This window comes from Aulostomus chinensis, chromosome 8 (assembly GCF_037954235.1).
Source record: "Aulostomus chinensis isolate RoL2024-O1b breed Wild chromosome 8, RoL_Achi_v1.0, whole genome shotgun sequence".
Classification (NCBI taxonomy): domain Eukaryota; kingdom Metazoa; phylum Chordata; class Actinopteri; order Syngnathiformes; family Aulostomidae; genus Aulostomus; species Aulostomus chinensis.
The window spans coordinates 28,599,486-28,624,011 of NC_141327.1; the positions used below are offsets into that span (position 1 = coordinate 28,599,486).

Below are 24,526 nucleotides of genomic sequence, written 5' to 3' on the forward strand. Positions count from 1 at the left end.
TTACTGGAACAAAGGCCACTTTCATATTTTAATAACCTTTAGATATTTAGAAATATGGAATACAAATATGTGGATGTGTAAACTCTAGTATTTCTAATTTCACATTCGTAGAATTTTGAATTGGTGGTAAAAGAACTGCCTTCCCCCAATACTAACACTTTATGTAGAAATATAGCGATTCAGGATTCCGAGCATTATTTTGTAAGTCTGTACCGGAAGTCTCCGGGGTGTTTCCGCCAGCTTGACTCGGTGGCTAACTGTCAACATTAGTCACGGCGGAACCTCGCGACAGTTGAGCTGAGCGTCGTCCTGTCTCCCCGGTAATTCTCTCCTGCCCCGAACTTTACTTGAGAGAATTTATTTGATTTTTTTTTTCAGCTTCAACTTTGTGAAATTACCGGAGTTTAACAAAGATCAGAGATGTTTGTGTAGAAGGAGCTCGCGAGGGCTGAGGAGTCGGGGTTTGCTGTCATTTCCTGGCAGAAGCGGACAATTTAGCTCCGCGCAGCCGACTGGGGTGGTTTTTGGTCCGCGGCAGACGTCACAACACGGCAGGGTAAGTTAAGGACGGTTGTCCAGCTCCTGTCGTTTTGTTTGTTCGTTTGTTTGTTGCTAAATTAGCTGTCGATGTTTGTTAGTTTTCATTCCTTAGCGTCCAGGGTGCTGTTAAGTAAAATAAACGTCACTCGTGAAAATCTGAAAATATATGAACGTGCTTGGCGTGGAGGTGTTGACGTATCTGTCCGTTATCTCCACGTGCACTGCCAAGCTCCTGCATGTAAATTTCTGCCCCAGATTATCTAAAATGTGCACAACACAGTAATGAAGTACTTCATGTTCTCACATATCCATACTGGGAGCAGAGCTCAACGCACTTCAGAGTAAACCGGCCGAATTATTACGTAATAAAACTCTAGTACAGTACAGTTGCATAAAGTGTGAATTCTGAACATGGAGAAAAAATAGAAGTGATTCTCAAAACATCCTTTTTTTCTTTTTTTTGCTGTACATTGAAGTTCCATGCAGGCTTGCACTGAACTGAAACACAACAGTGTTATTTTGTCTGTTTATTTTTCTCTTCTGGTACATTATAAAGTTCATCCTGGTGATAAACACGTACTGATGCTAAAATGCCAAACTTCTAAGCCAATAATCGGCTTACCGATAATCAAACTTTTGTGAGGATGTGCATCACATAAAGAGGTTTTTTTTGGGGGGGGGGGGTAGGAGATGTTGAAGCAGGGTGTCTGGTCTGCACATCGTTGTTTAATTTAAAGATGAGTTCTGATGCGCACTTGGCCTTCTGCAAAGATGGCGTCTTCATAATAAAGTCATTTTCTCACTGGAACAGTCAAGTCATGCCTGTCCCAAGAGCATCATGTTGTAATGTTAGCAAGGGTGCAGTTGTCGCTGGCATCCCGGTCAAATGCTGTCGTTTCTGTAAAAGATGTTGTAAACAAGCACTTTCCCCCTCGGCCGTCTGCCGTGGACTCTCTGGGTCAGAGGATCCAATCACAGACTGTTTTCAGGGGCTTTTTTGAGGTTTATGCTTGTCTTATAATCTGTTCTATGAATTGGTTTTTTTTTTTAATTAACTACACAAAAAAGGAAAATCCTCTGGTTTCAGCTCCATGACTGTGAAAGTGTTTTTTTTTTAATCAAATTTATACATTTAAAATCATTATCTTAATCTTATTACTTTTGTTTTTACACTGGATGAATTTCAACAAATCTATATCAAGCAATGAAATCAGGAAAAGCGTTGTCATATTAATCAGTCATCCACGTTGAAGAGTTTAAAGCTGCATGTGTAAACAGATATGGTCCCAAAAGGCTACTCACTAAGTCTCAGTTCATCTCACACAGCAACGCGTCACGATCACACAAGGGAGTCCAACACTTCCCATTTCCATCGTTCCCTCAGAAATACAAAATTGAGTTGAAATACCTCGGAATATGTCTGAAGAGTTCGGGGCCAACGCAAGGCCCCACGTGGCCTCGTACGCGTGATCAGCGGCTGCACTGCCAGCCGGGGCCGGCGCTGCTGAACTCTGTTATTACATGGCGGCTCTACTTTCTAGAACTACATTCAGAAACTTGGCAAAAAAAAACCACACAAAACTAACCCAAGTTCAATATTTTAGACTGACTGAAAAATGTGCCTCTTTCTGTCGAAGGCAGTTGGCAGCAATGCGTCCCATTGAAGATTTTTTTTAACTGTACGTTTGTCCAACAGGAAGTTAGCGTCTCCATGGGATCCCTCAACCGAAGCAGCTCATCATCGCTCTGGGGCGAACAAAAGCTGATGAGGCCTTTTCTTCGGAGAGATCGTCTCCTCTCATTGATAACATTTGAGTTCTTTGTTTTTGGCATGATGAAGTTTAATGTCCTTGATGACCCCTGCAGTCTCCCTCAGGCACTTGTTAGCAGCCGCTGTATTTTTTATAAACACTTTAAAGCTTTGACATTCAGGACAAGTGTGGTACTTACTGACGTATTGTATGTCACGGAACAAAACATTCGAGACCATAGAAGTGGTGGGCTGCCAGCCTATCAATCCAGCGTTGCGATCACCCTCTCAACGTCTCTACACGGTTCAGAATGAGGAAAGAGGAGGTTGTTAGGCTTCAGGACCTCATCAGCAGTTGCCTTGGCTGAGAGAACTGAGAGAAATCAGTGGAAGCATCTGGTTCACATTGATGTAAACAGACCGTCTTTGGTAGCGGCTCAGTAGTTCGTTTCTTCTAACTTACAAAGCGCTTTGCGTTATTTGTTTAAAACCAGCACACACAGATGATTCATCTACTCTGAATGTGGGACTCATGTTTCACTGGCGCTCTCCTAAAGTTAGCCACAGCACTGAATTGTTTGCCAGGTTTGGTTTGAAGACTAATTCCCTGCATTCCTCTCTTTGCCCTCTTGTTCCTCCTGCATGTATTTTTCCTGCAGCCATCCACGCCTGCACAATTTCTCTCCGTTCTCTCTATACCACAGATGCTGAAAGCAAGATCCAACACACTTTCAGTCCTCATGTCTCACTAAACGTTTCATCTTCCCTCCTCTTTGTTGTGTGTCTCTGTTCTCCACTGATCATTATGTCATCCTTGTGCTCCCCAGGTTGACTCTACCCTCCCGGTGCCTTTGTTCCTTGCCTCTTCCCTCATTACCTCCCTTTCCTTACTCCCTACTATCTTTGTCCTGCCAGTGTTAGTGGTCACTCAGGATGCTGGACCAGTTTCAGTGCACCGCCCCCTCGCCATGCTTTAAGCAATCATGACATCCTGATCTCTGCTTCCTCTCGCTGAGAGACAGTTTATATCACTGCCAGTTGTCGGTTGGGATACTCTTATGCATCTATTTATTAAGGGTCAAGGCTTTTAGAGCAGTGTAGGAATAAGTCCAGGAGATATGTTAGCATTGTGGAACATCCAGTTCCCTCGTTTCAAAGTCTTCTCAGTTTAATGCCTGAAATAAGTTCTGTGGTTATCACATGCCTGCAGCGATACTTCACCCAAAGAAGTGTTTTTCCTCTCAAGTACACTCAGATATGTGTCTTGAGCCCTCAAAGATGTTTTGTCCTGAGTGCATTCTGTTTCTGTGTCTCCAGAAGTGAGCCAGCCACATGTACTTAGCATGAAGCTAAAGGCGCCACAGCCACTAACTGCCTAAAAATGTCAGTTTACAGGCTCTGGAGTGCCTCGTCCAGTATATTCCACATCTGTGTGATTCAGTCATTTGCTTACAAGCGTTTAACAAGCAGCAGTTGAACCAGCATGGGTTCGCTCACCACGCAGCGCTAAACTGGAAGTGTTGTAGTTAGTTTGTATCAGAAATGGAAACGCTTGTTTGAGAGTTCTTCTACTCAGTGTTTTTGATGGTTCTGGTGTTGTTAGCGGTGGGTAACCATTAGCTTCAGTCCTAGTAAACATGAGTCAGGACAAAAGATGCTTCTCGGTTGAACTCTTGCCTTAAGAAACTCTCAAGTTGTTTTTTTTTTCTATGACATTACGTAGAAGAATGAAGGATGTCAATATTTCTTTGCTGTTTCTGTGGGATTAATAGTCAGTTGAAAGACTGATGCCCTGACACCCAGCAGGTCGATCTGCGTAGCAGGAGTGAAGCCACGGCTCCTGCTGTCTGTAATCATTGCCGCGTTGACCACATGTGTTGTGTGCAGGTCTATTTTCTTTCTCATTGTGTGGCAACATTGCCGTCCAGGCATTTAAAGGAGAGAATCTACTTAGAAGCATCTCAGTCGGTGGTGTGCGGTGGCCAGAACAAACCCGCCACACACTGCTGATGTAACGCATCACGTAGGTGTCCAGTGTGTTTGCTTTGCGTTGTGGTGTCCTCTGCTTCTAAAAGGTGGGGGTTGGTCTGTTGAGGAGAAAAGCGCTGAGGCAGGCTGCACCGAGATGCCATTTCTAATGGAAGAGAGGATTTGAGAGAATTAGAGAGCAAACTGCTCCCTCCTCGGAGCTCCTAGCTAAAGCCTCGTGATTCGTGAAGAAGAATGAAATGCTAAAGGTGTGAAAGAGAAGTCATTGTTTACTTGAGAGGCTGCTGTTGCCGTGGTGTAGAAAACAATAGCAACCCACGTCGCCAGTTGTTTTGTTGTTATGATGGACCGAAACAGTTGTTTCAAAGCTGTGCAGAGAAATGCATTTTTTGGAAGGTCCTGTTTAAATGTGAGGTTTGTGTCAGATAGCACAGCGTTGAATATGTGTTTCTGCACATTTGGGTAGTTTAATGACAGAAAATTATAGAGTTGCAAATGTTTACCAACTCTTAATAGTGATTGCAAGTGACGTTTGTGATCATTCTGCTAAATCTGCTGTTGTATGGATTGTAAATCCTAATGATAATGGCATTAGAGGCTAATGTACAAATGAGCAATGTGAGAACCAATTTAACAGCTGGATTGCATAAATCTGTACGTTATTTTATTCTTTTTTGGGATTAAAATTTGTGGGTTTCGTTTCCGAGAACTGTAACTGTGGAACTGTTCAAGTTACTTTTTAAGCAGAGCTAATCGGCGGGCCAGCGCTTGTTGACTGGCGGGCCACAGATCGCCGTCTTGATGGAGCGCGTGGCTTTAGAGTTCACTTGGTTTAATGTGTGTCTTCGTGATTGACGGAACTTCTATAAAAGTGTGCCTGAGTCCAAGATTGTTTGCAGCAGCTGAAATAAATTTGTGTCGGTCAGACAACATGTTGACTGACTGAAACAGATCTTTAATTACAGTAAACAGTACAGGCCTGTGTCAGCGGTAACCACAGCAACAGCAGGCTGAGAGGCATGTATGATGTTGCTATTATTACCTCATTTTCCTTTTCTGGTCTGTTGGATTAAAGTTGTCCTCACTGATCAAAATATGGCAGCAGGGATACAGTGAGGACTTAAACACTTCATTCAGTAATGGAGGACCCAGGAAGGCCTCAGTGGAAACCCATGGCAGTGGAGTGCTGTGCAGGTGTAGTTGTCCCCGAGTAGAGACTCACACTTTGTTGCACAAGTTATATTAACCTTCCACATCCTTTTGTGACTGGAGGTTTCTGAATGTCTGCTTTCACACTTGACTTCCCGTCTCTGTCTGTCGGATGCACACGCCGCCGCAGCTTCCCCTTCTCTCCTCCTCTGATGCTCTTTACTGCTGCATACCAAGAAGCTATGATCTACAACCGTAAAAACCCTGTACAGGTTTCTGTGTTTGCTCCCAATTGGTGTTGCACAGAATTCGGCCAATTAAAAGTTCTTCCTGATCACGAATCTTCCCCAGCGTCAGAATGTCACGTAAAAACTGCAAAGTTCTCCAAACCGTTGCCTTTTGATTCCAAAACAAGCAGCATAAAGAAATAGGATTTGCCACCGTGCTGTCTCTCATCAGCTGGGGTGGACACCGTTTGAAACGCCATTTTGAAATTTTGTCACGTGTTGTTTTTGTTAGTTGGGTTGCTAATTTCTGCTATCGAAAAAAACCAACTACAGAATAGAGAATCACGGCTGTTGTCGTTTCCGTTCTAATCAGCTGGAGTTGCTCCTCTGACCGTGAGCCTGCAGGACGGCTACGCATGGCTACACCTCCATCCTGAGTGACGGGCTGTTAGCAAGTCGTCAGTCACAAGGATGCCACGCCCTGTAACTTTGCTGTCATGTGTATGCTTCTCTAAATATGAGCATCATTTCCTAAATGAGCAGGATTCTTTATGAAAGAAAACTTAAGCTTAAATGATGCATTACATAGGTGGAAAAATCCATAAATCAAATGAAGGAAGTTGAGGAAGAAGACAACCTTTAAGGCAACGTAGCCTGGCACTGCTTTTTTGTTTTCTCATTTTCACATCAAACACCAAACATAAGAGAAGTCTGTCACTTCTATTATTTTCCAACTCCGGGGAAGTGAGAGAAACTAAATGATTTATGTTTTTTTTACTGACTAATTCTGCATATCAGGTCTGCTTTCAGCAAGTGAAGTCAAGTGGTAAAATTTGGCGTCATGTGACAGGAATTGGTGCAGCAAGCAGCAAAGTTCCTGGACTGCTGTTGATGCAAATCTCTGCACCAAGATTAAGGCCTTAGACCAATGAGATGCCTCAGCTTAAACTGCCTGTTACGTAATCAAAGCGATGGAAGCGTTTCTGAAAGTTAACCTGGTGGGTAGAATTTAACCAGCACACTGTACCACTGAAGAAGCCAGGCCGTTCTCTCCTCTCTCGCTCATCCTTGGCTGCCAAACTGCTAGATTTGTCGTCACTTTGAGAAATGCTGGCTCAGTCGAGGTAGGCGTCACGTGTCCTCCTGTATTTGTACTCTGTGCCCTGCCTGTTCTGTCTCCTCACACTTTTGTCACACAGCGGCACTTTAAGCCTCTTTTCTTCAAGTACACTTCTTTGTGTGTTTGCATGTTTTGTTTTTTTCATTTATGCCTTTGCAAGAGCGTTTGAGCAGCAGGACGTCCGCTGTAGATTAGCTGGATTACAGTTGCTCAAGATTAACAAAGAAAGCGTCTGTCAAGAGACTAAGTGCTTGTTTTACAGCCATAACCACATCAACTGCCACTGCAGTGATGACTGGTGCCACCCTCCAAGTATTGCCTCCAGTCGCCCTGCTATGTAGGCTTTAACTAGCGCTGCTGTTTCAATGGCTTAACTGTCAGAACCTCTAGAATTGCTTTGATAAATTCAACAAACTCAGTACCCTCCATTCTCTCTAATAAAGAGGTCCTTCAAAGGATCCAGACGATCTAAGGCGTAATTGAATGTAGCATCTGCCAAATTGGAAGGGAATTCTTTCTGTAACTGTGAGCGCGTGTCTTGTTAACCTATGCATTCCATGACTTCCTGGTACTGGTATGTCGTACTGCTGCTCTGTAGCATGATGAAGTAGAGAATTCAATTAATGGTTCAGCTTCAGTTTTACTGGTCCATGTGTGGCCAAGGCGCTAAGCACCATGTAAAATCAATGATGTCCTGCTGTTCCACCTTGTGTGTGTGTGTGTGTGGAGGTTAATGGACCCAGAACCAAGGTGGCACGTTATCTTTGTAAGATGATGCGTCGGTGTGACAAAGGGCTGCACAATTCATCAAACATCAGACAGTCACAAAGCCGATTCGTGCGATTGGTATGGCGTTTCTTAAATGCTAATTGCGAGTGAAAATTCAAATATTGTGACGCTGGCAAGACGTCCTACATACTCATGATATTCTATCAGTCCAATAGTCTCATTTACATTTCTTTTCCTTTTTTTTTTTAAATGGTACAACGCTAATGTGACCTAAAAGATAGAAGTCATATCCACCTAGAGAGCACATCCGTCCACCACGGCGTCATGAAGTCATCATCTGGAGGAAGTTCAGGATCTATTCCAAAATCGATTGTACCTCAACTACCATCCTGCCAAAATTCCTCCAAATCAACCCCCAACTTTTTGAGTTGCTGCTAACAGACAAACTGACAGCGGTGATCACATGACCTCCTTGGTGGTCAGCAGCAGTGATGTCATGTAGGACTGTGTCCACCGCAACTTTGCAGGTTTGTGGGTTAAAAAAGATGAAGATGATGATGAGCTCTCTCTCTCTCTCTCTCTCTCTCTCTCTGGTTCTCAGCCATGTCTCGAAGGAGTTCTCGCCTGCTGTCTGGTGGCTACTATAATTCAGATGAAGAATCTGACTCGAGTACAGTGACAAACATTTCTTACCGGGAGAACCCTGTCAAGTGGGTAACTGTGTGTGTGTGTGTGTGTGTGTGTGTGTGTGTGTGTGCTTCATGACTCCCTCTTCAAAGATTTTCAGATTATTTCTTGATGTGAAATTGTCAGTGAACGCACCTTTAAAGTCTTTCAAAAGAAGCAAGAGTCACTTGGAAAAAACCCCAACCCAAACGTTTTGATGGCTCTGATGCTGCCTGAAGCCTCGTTTTCCCTTTTGTGTTTGTTTGTGTGTACTCGTTTTAATCAGGAGTTTTGATGCGTTAACCCTTATTCACTCTACCTTTTTGTCACTGTGTGTCCCTCCGTCTCTTCTTTGTCTATTCAGGGTTTTTAAGAAGAAAGCAGGGAACCGCAAGGCCGGCTCCCGCACAACCAGTAGAGCCAATAGCAATGATAGTTCAGTCAGCGCCGAGTCGCCCGTCACCACAGGTCAGTATGATCCTCACCAGCATCCTGTCACCACACCAGTCGTGATCTCGGCAAACACAAAGGGATGCACCGAAATGCCACTGATAAAACTGAGCCCAGCTGGAACGCCTGACTGCTTGTGTTGACTTTGTTCTCCCCGTTCTTCACTTTTCTGCCTCACAGGCCTCAGCGCTTCTCCCTTGACCATCCACACGGAGCTGACCATGAGGACCGTCCCCCACATTGGGGCGGCCACCCCTCGGCCTGCCCTCACCCCATCGTCCTCCCGGAGCCAGACGCCCACCCGCTGCCCCTCAGTATCTCAAGAAAACAGCCCCTACACTGGGCTCTGCAGCTCCAGCGGACCAGGATTACACCTCAGACCCAACCTCAAGTTGCTGACTCAGAGCAGCATTGACAGCTCAGGATATTCGTCCTCTGAGGGCACTTACAGGAAGTCAGCGGCTACTACCAGCAACACCAGTAGAATCAAAAGTACCTGTGAGGCTCCCAGTACTGGATACAGAAGCCGAATCAGCAGTGCCTTCGATGGTCTGATGGGTGAGTGTTGCTCGGTACTCATCTGCATTCTACTGAAAACCTTCCATTATTCACACCTGCACCTTTTCACCCCTGGTTTTTTGCCAAATGGCACCAGGTCCTCACAAATATCCCCAAACTGGACAGCAGCAGCATGGCTGATACTAGCAGGCACTTAGGAACAGTTGTCAGTGGTAGGTTGCCATGACGACGACTCTTCACCTGTCAGTTTCAGCCGTGACAGATGTTGCCTTTTCGGCCGTCTTCAAAATATACGTTGCACAGCCTTTTTTTTTAAAATTCACTTCCCACCACTTCTACAACATTTCCAGTCTGCTCGCCATTTTCTTTACTATTAAATGGAAACATACCAATTCCAGTAATTTCTTCTCTTTCTTGCAGACTCGTTGTCAGCGATGGCTGCTGCCGGACGGTCCAAAATCATGCATCTGACAGCTTTAGGTATGGCGTTGTGTCCACGTTAAAGTTAGCGCACACGTATCTGGAACATGTCTGTAGAATTGTTTTCGTAAGTCAAGAATGTGCATGTTGACGCTGTTCGCACGCGCCAGTGGAGTTCTGTTTTCACAGTCTTTGCATGTGATTTGGCTTCAGCTCATGAAAATCCCTGCTAATCAACGTCACTTCTCTTTCCTGTAGCAAATAATTCAGCACTCAGGAGCCACGTGAAGAAGGCCGGTTGCCTCCTGCTCCTCCTCCTCCTCATTGTTCTCTGTGAGTCCTTAAAGCCACACCCTGGAACATTTAACTATAACTTCATTTATATAACACAAAGCGCTTTGACAAAGAAAATATTCGTTGTAATGTCCCATGAAATTGGGACATGCCCGCTGTAACCCTGTGCTCTTCATTTAAGTCTTGACTATCCCAGTGTGGTCCTTTTGAATAGCGATTGAAATATTTGATCAAAATATTTTCCATATTTGTCAGCCAGGAAAGAAACAGCAGTTGCCAGTCCCTCCCTTTGTCTGTCTTCTGTACACGCAAATATGTGGAAACAAATAAATTCAATTGTTGTAACATTGTTTTCCATGTTCATGTGAGACAGCAAAGAAAAAAAAAGACGTTAAATGTCAGTTCATCACTCCGACGTTCCTGGAATCAGACGGTTGTCTCTGTTTGCTACAAGTGCTTTTCTCAGAACTTCCTTCCTCCTGTTTTCCTTCAGGTGTGTGGTTCCTCCTTCCCTTGTTGGCTTCCTTCATCTCTCGCATGTCTGTCACGAAGACCCCATCACAGACCAAACCCAAGACTCAGCCCGTTTTCCCTGCCACCGCTCCTCCTCCTCCTCCTCCTCTTGCAGCTCCACCCATCACCATCCCTCCTGCACCCGTGCTGGTAGGGTTCAGCTGCACACCATCCGCTTCCTACCAGCCGACTCCTATCTTTTATTGTTGGGGTATTTAGCATTATTAGCATCTACTAAATAGCACCTAGTTACAGTTCTACTGACTCCGCCCACTCGCTGGTTCGCTCACCAAGTACAAGGTTTATGTTGATGAGGGGTAAACACACAATAAACACATTTAACGCTGCCTTGAACTCCTACATTCTGCTTATTTTATTCAAATGTTCTATATATATTATAACATTGCCATGAATTCTTTTAATAGAGTTGTGAAGTGAAAGGCTGACATGGTGACAGCTCCTCTATGACAAATAACTAGACCCCCTTATCTGAAACAAATCCCATTTTGCTTTTTGCGTTTTTAACCTGAATATTTTGGATGACATTTGTCCCTTCAGGATCCAGCCGTGGTGTCGGCTGTTGTTGAAGCGAAGATGCAGCGCTTCCTGGTAAGAGGCAATCATCTGTTACACATTTTCAAAAAAGAGAAATTTATGAAAATCATGAGAAAACCTCTGATTTGTCATCCCTAAATGACGAATGTAACTGTCTAAAGGAAAGTGACCTTTTATAAGAATATGTGCTGTTTTGTAGGAGGAGCTGCAGCTGAAGCAGGAGCACCTTCTCTCTCAGGTATGAGAGATCCTGTGTTTTGGTTTCTTGTGTTTTTCTTTCATTCGTTAACTAAATTCTGTCTGTGGCTCTGGATTGAAGACTGGTAGGATGAAAAATCAATGCCATCTAGTGGTAGAGATGGGGAACTGCAGGGAGATAGAAACCTGACTTCAATAAGCTCAGGGTTGCTGCCAAACTCTGGCAGTAGGTCCGTCATTCATGACACATCCGTCTGTGTGATTTGATAGGAATCCATTCATGAGGTTTGATGAATGGATGGTGTTTATACAGAGCTCATCTAGTTAACTGGCTTCAGAGCAGCAGAGGGACGAGTCCAAAAACCCAGAAATAAGTTGGCATTGCTGAGCATTCACTTCCTTCGTCTCCAAGTCAGTGGGGTTAGCTTGAAATTACGTCTGTGATTAACAGGAGCAGGAGATATTTTAAGGTTTTGTCTGGCGTGAATTACATCCTGAAACTCACATGGCGGCTCAGTGGTTTGCACTGTTGCCTCGCAGCATGAAGGGCCCGCCCGTCCCAGGGCCTTTCTGAGGGAGGTTGTATGTTCTCCCAGTGTGGGCCCCCGGTCTCCACAGAACTGACTTTCTGCAATAATCCTTAATCCAAAGTTCCAAACTCTCCTTAAACCCGGTGAAATGACTGATCCTGTGGTTCAGATGGAGCAGATGAAGCGAGACCTGCAGGGCGTGACAGCAGGGATCACGGCTGTGGACGCCAACACTCGTCTACGTCTGGAGGACGAGTTTGCAGCGGTACGCAGACAGATGGAGGATATCCAGACGGACGGACGCTCTGCAGCCACCAGGGTCAACCTCAGGATCCAAGCTGTAGAGGCCCAAAACACCAAGGTACCGGTGCTGGAGCACCAGCTGACACACTCAGGACATTTTAGCTACTTTTAAAGAAAGATGGATGTTCCAATTGTCTTTTCACATTTCATCGGTTGTCTCCACCGGTTTCCCCCAGCTGTCTCAGGAGTTGTCGTCCATCCAGTTGGTGCCTCCTCCAGCTCCTTGTCCTGATACCAGCACCGCCCCCGTCCAAGACCAGCTCACCCCAGAGCTCCAACAGGCCATGGAGAAGTGGCTCACTGACCGCATCAAGGTAGGTGGAGAGAATGATGCTGCAGCTGCTGCGTCTCGGTCTTTGTGTCCTGGTTTTATCAGTTTGACTTCAAAAGAAGAGGTCAGGACATTGAGGTCAAGATGGTTAAATCCAGTCACACTCCATGTTGTATCTGATGTTTCCTTTCTGCTGGCGACAAAATTCAGGATGATTTGAATGACTTTGACTCGTTGTCAAAGGTTAATTGACGTGTGCATGTAACAAGTCATGTACTTTCTTTCATATTTGATCTGTTTTTATTACACATCTGTAAAACGTAGTTTATATGAGGGAGTTATACAGTCGAGGTACTCGCTGAACGCACATCCTGTGTGTGAATATGAATCAGGTGCAGGAAGCCCTGAGGCTCGAGGAGAGAGGAAGAAGCTGCTCAGAGTGTGGACATCCCATCGCTAACAGAATGGCCGACTTTGCCCTGGAGACTCAAGGTTGGAAAGATCTGCATGAAAAACTATGAAATCATCATTTTCCTGGAAAATAATGTGTCTTTAAACCCGTATTTCCCATTGGCTGCGTGATTGGTAGACTAAATGAATTGATGACAACTGACAACGCTCAAATATCAGTGGCTTTCTTTCATGAAGTCAGATCAGAAAAAATGATTTTGTAAAGTGTGCGAGACTTTAACCAGACTGGAGAGAAACAACAAAAGAAAAACTCTAGTTCAGCTCTCTTTCTCTCTGTCAGTCAGAATGCTGTCATTTGTGTGTGTGTGTGTGTGTGCGCGCGCGCAGGTGCCAGTGTGATCAGCACCAGGTGTTCTGAGACGTACCGTATTCGTTCAGCGTGTGTGACCCTGTTTGGGTTCCCCCTCTGGTACCCGTCTGAAAGCCCCCGCACTGTCATCCAGGTACAATCATCTCTTCCCTCTTTGTTTTCCAGATGTAAAATCTCCTTTCAGTGGGAACGTGTGTTCCTTCATCCCTCCATTTCCTCAATCATAACCCCTCCTCCTCCTCCAGGGTTTCCCAGTGCTGCTTCCAGGGAAATGTTGGGCCTTTCATGGTGTCCAGGGAACTCTTGTCATCTCCCTGTCTCACCCCATCAGGATAAGTCATGTGACGCTGGACCACCTGCCGCGCTGTAACTCTCCTACCGGTCGAATCGACTCGGCACCCAAAGACTTCGAAGTCTATGTAAGTGGAACCAAACATCAAGACCCTGCACGGAAACGGCTTATAAGAACCCTGCAGCTGCCCACAGCTCTCAACTCATAGCAGCAGAACATCTCACACTCCAGGCGTGTTAGCTCCAGGCGTGTCAGCTCCAGGCGTGTCAGCTCCAGGCGTGTCAGCTCCAGGCGTGTCAGCTTCGGGCGTGTCAGCTCCAGGCGTGTCAGCTTCGGGCGTGTCAGCTCCAGGCGTGTCAGCTCCAGGCGTGTCAGCTTCGGGCGTGTCAGCTCCAGGCGTGTCAGCTTCGGTCGTGTCAGCTCCAGGCGTGTCAGCTTCGGGCGTGTCAGCTCCAGGCGTGTCAGCTTCGGGCGTGTCAGCTCCGGGCGTGTCAGCTTCGGGCGTGTCAGCTCCGGGCGTGTCAGCTTCGGGCGTGTCAGCTCCTGGCATGTTAGCTTCGGTCGTGTCAGCTTCGGGCGTGTCAGCTCCAGGCATGTCAGCTCCAGGCGTGTCAGCACCAGGCGTGTTAGCTTCAGGTGTGTTAGCTTCAGGCGTGTTAGCTTCAGGCGTGTTAGCTTCGGGCGTGTCAGCTCCAGGCGTGTCAGCACCAGGCGTGTTAGCTTCAGGTGTGTCAGCTCCAGGCGTGTCAGCACCAGGCGTGTTAGCTTCAGGTGTGTTAGCTTCAGGCGTGTTAGCTTCAGGCGTGTTAGCTTCAGGCGTGTCAGCTTCGGGCGTGTCAGCTCCAGGCGTGTCAGCTCCAGGCGTGTTAGCTCCTGGCATGTTAGCTTCGGTCGTGTCAGCTTCGGGCGTGTCAGCTCCAGGCATGTCAGCTCCAGGCGTGTCAGCACCAGGCGTGTTAGCTTCAGGTGTGTTAGCTTCAGGCGTGTTAGCTTCAGGCGTGTTAGCTTCGGTCGTGTCAGCTTCGGGCGTGTCAGCTCCAGGCGTGTCAGCTTCAGGTGTGTTAGCTTCAGGCGTGTCAGCACCAGGCGTGTTAGCTTCAGGTGTGTTAGCTTCAGGCGTGTCAGCTCCTGGCATGTTAGCTTCGGTCGTGTCAGCTTCGGGCGTGTCAGCTCCAGGCATGTCAGCTCCTGGCATGTTAGCTTCGGTCGTGTCAGCTTCGGGCGTGTCAGCTCCAGGCATGTCAGCTCCAGGCGTGTCAGCACCAGGCGTGTTAGCTTCAGTTGTGTTAGCTTCAGGCGTGTTAGCTTCAGGCGTGTTAGCTTCGGTCGTGTCAGCTTCGGGCGTGTCAGCTCCAGGCGTGTCAGCTTCAGGTGTGTTAGCTTCAGGCGTGTCAGCACCAGGCGTGTTAGCTTCAGGTGTGTTAGCTTCAGGCGTGTTAGCTTCAGGCATGTTAGCTTCAGTCGTGTCAACTCCGGGCGTGTCAACTCCGGGCGTGTCAGCTCCAGGCGTGTCAGCTCCAGCCTAGGAAGAACCCATGATATTTTGGGGCACATGAGTCAGAGCCTGGTCAGCCAGTTCCATCTTAGATGCAATCAGAAGCACTTTAAGAGCTTGATGATGGGTTAAAGGGAAGACTGTGAGTTTTAGTTAAACGACGTTACCAAGGTGAGGCGGCCATGTTTGACATGCAGTCGTAGAACAGGAAACTGACTCCACATGCTCAGATCCTGTCCAAACTTCACACGTTTGATGAGAGACATGAACCTGCTACTTATTTTTCTCAGGGGATGAAAAATGACACCGAAGAGGGAACGATGCTGGGAGCGTTCACATATGACGAGGACGGAGAGTCGACGCAGACGTTCCAGCTGCTTGTGAGTGAAGACTGGGGGTGTGGCCTCACTGCCGCACCAGGGGTGTGGAAGCTCTTGTTGCTGTTGCTCAACCTGTAAATTCGCTGTCTCCCTCTGTCATGCAGGAGCCCAGTGACGTGGTTTACCGGGTCGTGGAGCTGCGTGTCCTCTCTAACTGGGGTCACGTGGAATATACGTGTCTTTACCGCTTCCGTGTGCATGGGAAGATGGCGTCTGCATGAGACACGCCTCACTCCCCCACGCCGCACACAACATGTACTGAGTTCTCAAGAGTTTTTGACCATTAAATTGAGTTTAGTGGTTTGAGGTGATCAGGGTCAAATGCTACCGATAAATGTTGACTAAGGGCACGAGCGTGCGTGTTTGTGTGTGTGTGTGTGTGTGTGTGTGTTTGTGTGTGTGTGTGGGAGAGAGAGACCTTTTCATAGGCTCTGTCTTGGTTTTTTGCTAATTTGCAGTACTTTGTGCACAATTTAAGAGATATTTGCACAACATTCAATGAAGAGTTCATTCCTAAACCAAAACCCGTGTCAAAGCGTTGAGGGTTCTGGTGGAATGTCGTCAGCGTGCCACAGAATAATCTTACACTGATGTTGTTGATCGTTTGTGCCGTTTACCGTCAGCTTAACATTCGTTAATAATACGTCTTCACATCTAGTCCCTCAGCAGCAGCTGGCACTTTTACTTCCTGTTTTTGGGGATTTTGATCGGCACCTGCTGATGAATTAAGAGGACCAGATTAGGATTTAGGCAAATCTGTTGGCAGAAGTGGAATTGAAGCTCCAGCTTCAGCAGGTTGTCATTAATGATTACACACTTGAGACAAAGAACCGTGGCCAGTGGGAGAGGGAGCTGGTCGTCGTGCCGTACCGCACGCACGCACCACGCCCTGCAGATTAGATCAGATGATCCACTTGTTTGAATCTGCATCCTCGCTCCCCGATGCTACCAAGTCCAACACCCTGGTCCTTTAAATGAAAGCAAATGTCTGATTGTCGACTGAGAGGCAATAAAGTACCTGTCAGTAATGAAGGCGTTTACAAGGTGACCTCAGCTGCTGCTCCAGCCAGCGACGCCGGCGGTGGCCAAGTATTCAGGGAGCAGCAGCGAGTGTCCATAGAAATGTTGGACTTTCCTTTGATGTTCTGATGAAAACCAAAACGAGCAGCTCTGTGTGACCATGTCTCCTGTTACTGTCTCTTAACTCCTCACCTCGGATTTTATTACCAGCACTTGAATACTTGAAAACCTCTTTGAGCGGCGGCGTGTCGATTCCGCCGCGTCTGCGTTTCTACTTCCGTGTACAATAAACGCTTGAATTTTGTATGAAATACAAAGTCAGGAAATAACAATGTTATTTATTTGGTAAAATGAGAAAATAATGCATTGAATTGATGTCTTGTAGGACTGTCTTGCTTGTTTTAAACGCTACAGGCAGAAATGTGTCGTTTGATGTCTGTAAAACGTAGTTTTCAGTATCCGCGCTGTCGTGAGGGGAGCGACAGCGTAAATGATCTCGTGTTCCGCGACAGCGTGGACTCGAGGCGAAGGCAGGTGGAACGACTGTGTTGCTGATTTTCCTCAGTAAATGTAAAGTCGTCCCAACAAACGTGTCAAATGAGGCGCGACCGCAGGAACCTCACCTGCGTTGAGGCCTCTTGGGATCCCAGCAATGTTCTGGAAGGTGTTGCTGGGACGCAGCTGTCACTGTTGTGTTGTGGCCATTTTAGAAACATTTCTCAGCTTTTATAAAAACAGACATTGGCAAGGATGGAGTCCATCCTGTTTGGTTTTCTTTAACAAGAGTAGACGTATAATATTTTGTCTGATGTGTGCAGGTTACATGAAATATATAATGAGAGCTTTTCATTTTGTCTTTGAACGATACATGATAATTAATGACAGTCAGTGCACAGACATGGTGGTTCTTCTCATCAGTAATTCTCCATCTCACCTTTATGAAATGAGTTCCTGTACGATTTACGGGTTTTCTTCTGTCACTTTTGTTTTCATGAATAAATGAATCTTAAATTTGAGGTTGACGAGCCTGACAGGTTCAGACCAAGAGTGTGATGTTTATTATCTGCTGGTTTCTGTCTGGAAAACCAAATAAATCCAAAGCTATCAGACACGAGTGCTCAAGCGTGGCAGCGTGAGTTTGTTATCACTGATATTCTGTTTATTATATATTCATGTTGTATTATATATATTCTGGTAGGTGAACTGCGTGAGAGGTTTGAAAACATGTTTGTTGTTGGGTTTTTTGTTGTTTTTGCCTTCCACTCAGGTTAGCAACACCTTGCGTCACCTGTTTACTCGGTGCGGTGGCGCGCGTTTGCGTCATTGAGATCAGCTGCAGTGCTGCTGGGGAAGAAAAAGCAGCCAGAGGCACTGACCTGGGATCAGCTTTACTGTTCATTAACTAACCAAAATGACAGAGCGGCATCGGGGCCGGCAGCCCCGGGGGTCGACTGCCCCGGGGGTCGACTGCTGATTTCACCACACTGTATTTGTGCCATTTGAGGGCGATGCAACAGGACGGCCCTTCAGCCGTCAGGCGCCGCAACATCCCAGCTCCACTGAACCGTCCAATCACTGAAGGCCTCGCTGCAGCCCTGCTTGGCACAAATGAGAGTAATTTGCCTTCTGAACCAATCCAACAGCAGCTTCGGTCCCTGCAGAGCAGCCTTTTAAGCCACTGGCCCCCCAACTCCCGCACCTACATGCAGGCGAGTTGTGGCCTCTGCAGGAAGCGAAGCGGGCCGAGGGTCATCAAGGTAGGACCGCTGACTCGTCCTCCAGAGTCGTTTGGAAATTGCAGGAACCGCTGAGGCTTGTGCTGCTCTTCTTTTTGTGACCGTTAGAGGTGTCACGTGACACCCACCCAGGTACGTGTGGAGCTGGAGCAGACGGAGTCAGTGGCTGAAAGAACATGAATTGGCCTGTTATGTGACGTTTGTTCATTGGTGCAGTCCATTTTTCAAACGAAAGTCAAATATTTGTCGGTTTCAGACTTGAATTTCATGACTTTCTGAATCTTTAGGATTCGGACAAACGAGGCGATTCTGGACAGGTGAGAGCGCCCGCAATAATCCGGTTTGAGCTCTAAACGCTTCCCTGCACCCTGAATATTACGTTGAATTTTGGCTTTAGTGTTTATTTGAATCATCATCAGGGTTCGCTGAAGCTCTGCTCTCTCTCTCTCTCTCAGTTTGGTCACTGGATTGTTTTTCCTCAAGTCTCTTGTTGAGGATTTCACAGCAGCTTGAAACAAATTTCGTGCTCAAAGTTTCAACTTTTGCAAAAATATGAATAAAAAAGTGGCGAAACATTTTCATAGTTTCCAGCTTTTCAAGTTCAAACAATAACATTTATACAAGGCAAATTTTATCTCGTTATTATCAGTAGTTGTTTTTTTTTTCTCTTCTTCCCACAGCTGTTTGGCAACCCCCTGCAGGTATGTCATGACCCTTGAGAGGGCCTCGGCCCCCAGATTGAGCACCACTGGATTAACTGACTCACCAGCAGATGAACGACTGATGATGATGATGATGATGGTTAGTTGTACTTCGACTTCATTGTAAAGCGACTGAGAGGCAGCAGCTCTGGTTTCAGGTCACTGGTGAGGATCATCAGAATCGGCCACCGGCAGCGCCTCCTCCTCACGATGCTCAACACCACCCTCAACTCCAGCGGCCCCAGCGGCCCCCCGCCCTGGTACCAGTTCCACGTGTGTTCTGTGGCCCCTTACGGCTTCATCTTCTACTTTGGAGTCAAGGTGTTCAACTTGGTCGTGGGGACGCCCTGCAACATCCTGGTTATCTGGCAGATCGTCACCAGGAAGAGCGACACGTCCACGTCCGACATCTTCATCTTCAACCTGGCAGTCCTGGACGCCTACTTCTGCCTGATGACGCCCATCGAGATGGTGAACCGGCTCCTGCTGGGGGACAGTCGCATCTGGTACTTCCAGAGGTTCGCTTACGGCATCAAGGACGTAGCTCCGCTCTTCTTGGTGAGTTTTTTGTGCACAGCAATAAAAACCGTTGCCTTTACTGCTGTTGTGACGGAGGGACGTCTGAGCGCCAGAGTCGGGAGGGTTGTGACTGCAGGAAGGTCCCAGATACGCTTGGAGTAGAAAAACCAGTCGAACTGCAGTATCTGATGCACTAGTATGAGGACGAGTACCACGTGAGTGCATGGTCATCTCATCAGTTCTGTCTGTTGTTCTGGCTCTGAGGAGCGGTAGACCTGAACCCATCCGTCCTGTTCTTGTTAACTCCAAACTGGACCGTTTGGCTGCAAAAGCGGCTCATGTCCACTGGGACTCGAGGACGAGCCGAGATGATCGTTGTGCTCAAAGGTCAAGCAGCGAGGTCACGTCCCCTCCCACCTGCAGCACATTCGTCCCGTCCTCATGAACCCGGTATTTAATAAACACATTTTTTACAACTTTGCTACGAACGTCCGCTGAGACACCGTGAGACGGTCCCAGAGGAGACTCTCAGACAACAAACACGTGGCGTCAAAGGTCAGCGTGACCGGCGTTTGTGGTGCGGTCGTACAGCGGCAGTGTTTCTAGTTTGTTGACGACTGCTCCACGCCGCTCTGCTGCTGCAGGTCTGCATCTGCCTGGACCGCTACATGGCGGTGGTGCACCCCGTCCTGTTCACCGGGATCCGAGACAACAAGATCCGGATCGGCATATCCGTGGTGGTCTGGGGGCTGATCCTGGCCTATGGTCTGGTCAAGAGTATCCTGGGAGTCATGAGCGTCAACGAGGTCTTCAGCGGCATCATCCTCTTCGCCTTCGCTGTCATGGTCTTCTGCAACATCTCTGTCATCTGGGTCCTCCGCCGCTCGGTGGCGGGTAAAGAGGCCATGCACCCAGTGAAGAAGAAGGCCTTCAAGATGGTGCTGATCATCCTCGCCATCATCGTGGCCAACTACCTCCCCCCGGTGGCGCTCATGCCCTTCGTGTCCTACTACACGTTTATAGCGTTCCGCTGCCAGATCAGCATCAGCGTGTTCTCCATCATGGATCTGAGCTGCAGCATCGAGCCCCTCCTCTACATCACCAAGATGGAGCGCATGGAACGTGGCTGCTGTGGGCGGAGCTCAGCTAAGAAGCCGCAGGAGGCCAAGGTATGATGAGCAGTGCTGGGGGTCATGGATAACTTTAAGGGCAGGAAGGGAGTCTAAAACAGTGTTGTGACATCATCACAGGTACTGGTTTCAGTCCAGTAACCTTCTGATGGTATTTTCTTTCAGTAAGCAGCTCCTGGAGGACCCCCCGCCCCCCGGCCTGGAACGCCTCTGACCACAGGAGTCGCTGATGAATCTTCATGCATTTCCCCTCTGGACAATAATTACAAAATAAAAGAATGGGAAGGGTGAAAAACTGTTTTATTTCAAATTAAACTGCATTTCCTGGTTTCTCAGGTGTTGAACGACTGAACCTAAAATAAAACTGAATTTACCACGACGGCGTCCCAACACTGCGCTCATCTTTCACTCTCTTTTATTCTCTCCATCATTTCGTTCATTTCTGAACGTCCTCCTCGCTCATAACCTTCAACAGAATCAGCAGCGACAGTCTATGTCTGCGTGATTTTGGCGTGCAGCTCCTTCAGACTTTCCGGGCTGGCGTCCGGACCATCTTCTGAGGTCACGTAACCAGGGTACGCGGGGCAAAACTGGGGAGGGGGGGGCTCGGCGGCCACGTCCCCTCCCCCTGAGGACGAGGATCTGAACAGGGGGATTAACTTGGCGTGAGCATAGTCGATCTCAAAGCCCTCAAATATGAGTCCCACCCCCCAGGCACCCAACGCCTCCTCCAGAAGCCGAGACACCTTCCAGCTCGCCAGAACCAGTTCCTCATAATCCTTCTTCTCTAGCCTGAATATGTCAGAGGTCAAAGGTCGGCGTGGGACCAGTACAGTCAGGCCGGGGGAGTTAGGGAAAGGAGTGAGAAAAGACACGTGAGCGTCGTCCTCCCACAGCCGCCACTGCTGCTCCTCCCCCCGGACGATACGGGAGAACAGGCCGGGGTGGGACGGGTCGTCGCCAAGGAACGTCAGGTTGTGTGGGGCGTCGGGTTCTGGGAGCCTGGCCCGGATCTTTGTTTGGACTTCATTCAGACGGGAGACGCTCCATCGGGGCGCCGTCTTGGAGGTGCAGTACCCTGGATCCAGGCTGTTGTGCTCCTCGTCTCCTGCCAGGTGAGGGCGCCACTCTTCATCCAGGCCATGCAGGGGGAGGACCCGCATCTGGTCACAGAGACCCCCCCACCCACATACTCAGTGTTAAAGACAATGGATGCACTTCCTCATGCAGTACCCAGGTGAGTACTTGTACTTCGCTCTGCCAGCTACGTACATTTGCTCGCATTTGAGCAGAAAGCAAACTTGTTTTCTGATCTGTTTCTGTTCATTGTAACGGTTTCATCGTACATCATTTTCGAAATATTCACTCATTTTACGCTCGTTTCATTTTCTGAGGCTTCTTCTTGCCACTCACATCAAGTTCTTCTAACTCTGAACGACTTCTCTTCCTTGATTGTTCGCACTGGTCTCCCCTCGTAGGTCACTCATTCATCTCTTCTGTTTGCTAACTTTGAGGTTTGAGTTTTTGGTTGAAAGCTGCTAGAGAGATAAAGCTTGATGGATTGATTGATGGATTGATTGATGGATTGATTGATTGATTGAGGCTTCCTGGCAGAAAGTTTGTTCATCTGTAAACATTTTCAAACCTCAGTGACACTTCTTCCTGTCCTGTGTGTCAGTGCTAGGTTCAAATCCTACAACCTTCATCAACCTCCAGTGGGTTCACAGCCCAGTCACCTGGTCTACTGGTCCTCACCTGGGCAGGTTTGTCGGCGTGGGGTCTGGCCACCAGCGCGCACCTCCGCACCTTCAGCTTGTCACACAGCAGCTCCGCAACAGCTCTGGCCGCCATCATCCAGCACAAGTACTCCTGATCCTGCAGGTGGAAGATGCTGCCTCCCGGCCTCCCAGGTGAGCTGCCCTCCAGGATGACGGTGCCGGGGGTCCAGGGACGGGGGTGAAGATACGCCAGCAGCCCCTCTGACTCCCAAATGACCTGACGGGGAGGGTTGGCGGACATCCTGTGGAGCCAGGAGAGAGGCAGATATCAGAGAGGAAGATTTCCCTCTTGGTTTTCTTTATAGAAAAAAAAAAAAATCAGGAATTTCAAGACACTGAAAATACAAATCTGGTCGGACATAAAAAAAAAACAACAACCACTTTTCCTTTTAAATTGGAACAGACTTTTTACGTCAGTGGACATGTGACTTGTGTCAAACTCCAGACCTGCTCCAGAGGGAGGGGATAAACCCAGGGACATCCGAGCAGTGCGACATCTGATCCAGAGAACTGAACACAAACTCAAATTTCACCACGACAAATACCAGTGTTTACATGATGCTGCATGACAGATTCACGGATTTCCACTGTTAAAATATGACAAGATTTTCATCTTTGCTTTAGGTTCCACCCTGCTTCAGACTAAAACGGAATAATATTGAATAAAATGCCGAAACCTTTTTTTTTCGTCGTTTTGCACTTCTCAGACGCTCCCTAACTTTGACTGTCAAATGTGCTGAGTTGAGTTTCAGAGAACATCAGGAAAGTTTTATTCGTCAGTCTTTGTTCATCTACAGCAACACTAGATCATATTTTTTTTTAATATTCATTATGTTAATTGTAATTAGTCCTCGGCAATGAACAATTAGTCACAATACGTCAAATGTCGGTGCCTCAACATGCTACTTTGGTTAGCATTGGCCGAAGTTAACGGTTGACAGCTTCTCACATCAAAACCTAATTTTTCCACCAAAAAAAAGAAACCTTTAGTTCGCCATCTTAACGTCGGTTTCGTCCCCAATATATCACCGATTAATCTGCGCAGCAAAGATCTCAATTAAACTTGTTTTTGCGGCTCAGTTGCGAACGCTACTCGTAACCTAACAAGGGCGAAACTCAGCAAAAAACAAACCAAAAAGTCGAGTTAAACTCAAAGACGAGTTGAGTAAATTAGCGAACAGGTGTGCCGAATGCACCTGAGGAAGCCGCAGATTGAGACCAACCTGAGTCATTTAGAGTTGCAGGTAAAAGTTTTTCATTTCAGAACTTTCCTGCCATAAACACCTACTTTTTGAACCGAGTTCGGCGCAGCACCGCTCGGGAAAATGTCCTTTGAAACTATTTATTATAATTCAACATTATATAAGAATGTGACGGCCCGAGCTTACCTTCTGATAAAAACCCTTGTTAACAACATAAAGCAGAAAGTGGGACTCGGACACCCCTGCATTCCTCCTCTCTCGGCTCGTAGCGGAAGTTTCTTGTAGCGCCACCTACCGCACCGGATGACAATCACGGGGAATACGATACAACTTAATATGGAGGGAAAAGAAAAATATTATTATTAGGAAATCAAACGTTTATTTAAAAAAAAACTTCTATAAATTCTAAAGAGCCTCTCGATCTCTTTCAAATTTCTTCTTCTTCTGTTTCCAGCAAAAAAATTTCGTTTTATTCTGACAGGTCTGGAACAAGACATTGGTGCGGTTTGGAAACGTGACACCAGAGGGCGCCATTGAGCTGCAGCAGTGACAGAAATACATATGGGCGAGGGTTAAAAAAAAAAAAAGACGAATCAAACACGTTTGCTGGAGTAGACGCGAGATTATACACTCGAAAACGTCACCATTCCAGCAAATGCTTTTCTGTTTCGTGTTCCAAGATAAGATAAATTCCGCCAAGGCTGTTTCGTTTTTGGAACTTCCTGTTTCTCAGAAATGTCGACATAAAATCTGATTTCCGTCTCTAAAACTACTGTAAGGTCGAATGAGTCACCCTACACACACACTTGTGTTTGTTTCGAGTTTCACTGACGTGGTTTTAGTCCTGAAACACACACACACACACACGCATACATGCACACTAACAGGAGAATGTGTGTTCACTTGGCAAATGTTATACAATCATGTCTCCAGTATGTTTAGTAGGGAAGAAGAGCATCCTCCCATTCAAACATGTAGTTTCTACTTCAAAACCTGAAGCTAAGATGTGTGTGTTTTTATAGCTGACTGCTCACTCCTGTAAGGGGGTCTGAGGCAGGACAGTGAGTCACTGAACAAATGTGTCATCCCACTTTCGGAGAGTAAATCTGTCCGGCTAATCTGCAGCTCATGACCTCGGTAATGAGGTCAGCTGCTCAGGGATCCTCGGCGGAGGAAGGCCAGCGAGGCGATTCACTCCAAGGGTCGGTGAGGGAGAGTCAGATGTGGAGGAATGAAATACGCCACATGTAGTTCTCAAAAAGAAGCAGA

The 24,526-nt window shown here is 47.1% G+C and overlaps 3 protein-coding genes across 12 annotated transcripts; 2 read left to right on the plus strand and 1 right to left on the minus strand.

Moving 5' to 3' along the window:
• Window positions 1-259: 259 nt before the first annotated feature.
• On the plus strand, window positions 260-17,421 carry sun2 (Sad1 and UNC84 domain containing 2). 3 transcript variants are annotated; one of them, XM_086212274.1, is made up of 16 exons: window positions 260-556; window positions 8,106-8,214; window positions 8,535-8,638; window positions 8,801-9,178; window positions 9,560-9,619; window positions 9,818-9,892; window positions 10,347-10,516; window positions 10,925-10,975; window positions 11,121-11,159; window positions 11,819-12,010; window positions 12,129-12,266; window positions 12,616-12,715; window positions 13,022-13,137; window positions 13,250-13,423; window positions 15,082-15,171; window positions 15,276-17,421. In XM_086212274.1, the coding sequence occupies exons 2-16, from the start codon at window positions 8,108-8,110 to the stop codon at window positions 15,390-15,392; spliced, it is 1,911 nt and encodes a 636-aa protein (XP_086068400.1). In that variant the 5' UTR covers window positions 260-556; window positions 8,106-8,107; the 3' UTR covers window positions 15,393-17,421. The 3 variants fall into 3 exon arrangements, with proteins under 3 accessions (XP_086068400.1, XP_086068402.1, XP_086068401.1); XM_086212276.1 differs by having other exon boundaries at window positions 284-320; XM_086212275.1 differs by lacking the exon at window positions 260-556 and adding an exon at window positions 6,626-6,779.
• On the minus strand, window positions 16,543-23,557 carry LOC147257984 (uncharacterized). 7 transcript variants are annotated; one of them, XM_086212280.1, is made up of 5 exons: window positions 23,040-23,208; window positions 22,503-22,565; window positions 22,033-22,297; window positions 18,694-21,440; window positions 16,543-18,093 (listed from the first exon to the last, which is right to left on the minus strand). In XM_086212280.1, the coding sequence occupies exons 2-4, from the start codon at window positions 22,550-22,552 to the stop codon at window positions 20,769-20,771; spliced, it is 987 nt and encodes a 328-aa protein (XP_086068406.1). In that variant the 5' UTR covers window positions 22,553-22,565; window positions 23,040-23,208; the 3' UTR covers window positions 16,543-18,093; window positions 18,694-20,768. The 7 variants fall into 7 exon arrangements, with proteins under 7 accessions (XP_086068406.1, XP_086068407.1, XP_086068404.1 ...); XM_086212281.1 differs by lacking the exon at window positions 23,040-23,208 and adding an exon at window positions 22,733-22,998; XM_086212278.1 differs by lacking the exons at window positions 22,503-22,565; window positions 23,040-23,208 and adding an exon at window positions 23,444-23,557.
• Window positions 17,863-20,622, plus strand: LOC147257985 (G protein-coupled receptor 35). Of its 2 annotated transcripts, none has more exons than XM_086212285.1 (3): window positions 17,863-18,059; window positions 18,787-19,186; window positions 19,792-20,362. In XM_086212285.1, the coding sequence occupies exons 2-3, from the start codon at window positions 18,839-18,841 to the stop codon at window positions 20,320-20,322; spliced, it is 879 nt and encodes a 292-aa protein (XP_086068411.1). In that variant the 5' UTR covers window positions 17,863-18,059; window positions 18,787-18,838; the 3' UTR covers window positions 20,323-20,362. The 2 variants fall into 2 exon arrangements, with proteins under 2 accessions (XP_086068411.1, XP_086068412.1); XM_086212286.1 differs by lacking the exon at window positions 17,863-18,059 and adding an exon at window positions 20,443-20,622 and having other exon boundaries at window positions 18,401-19,186; window positions 19,792-20,316.
• Window positions 23,558-24,526: the final 969 nt, after the last annotated feature.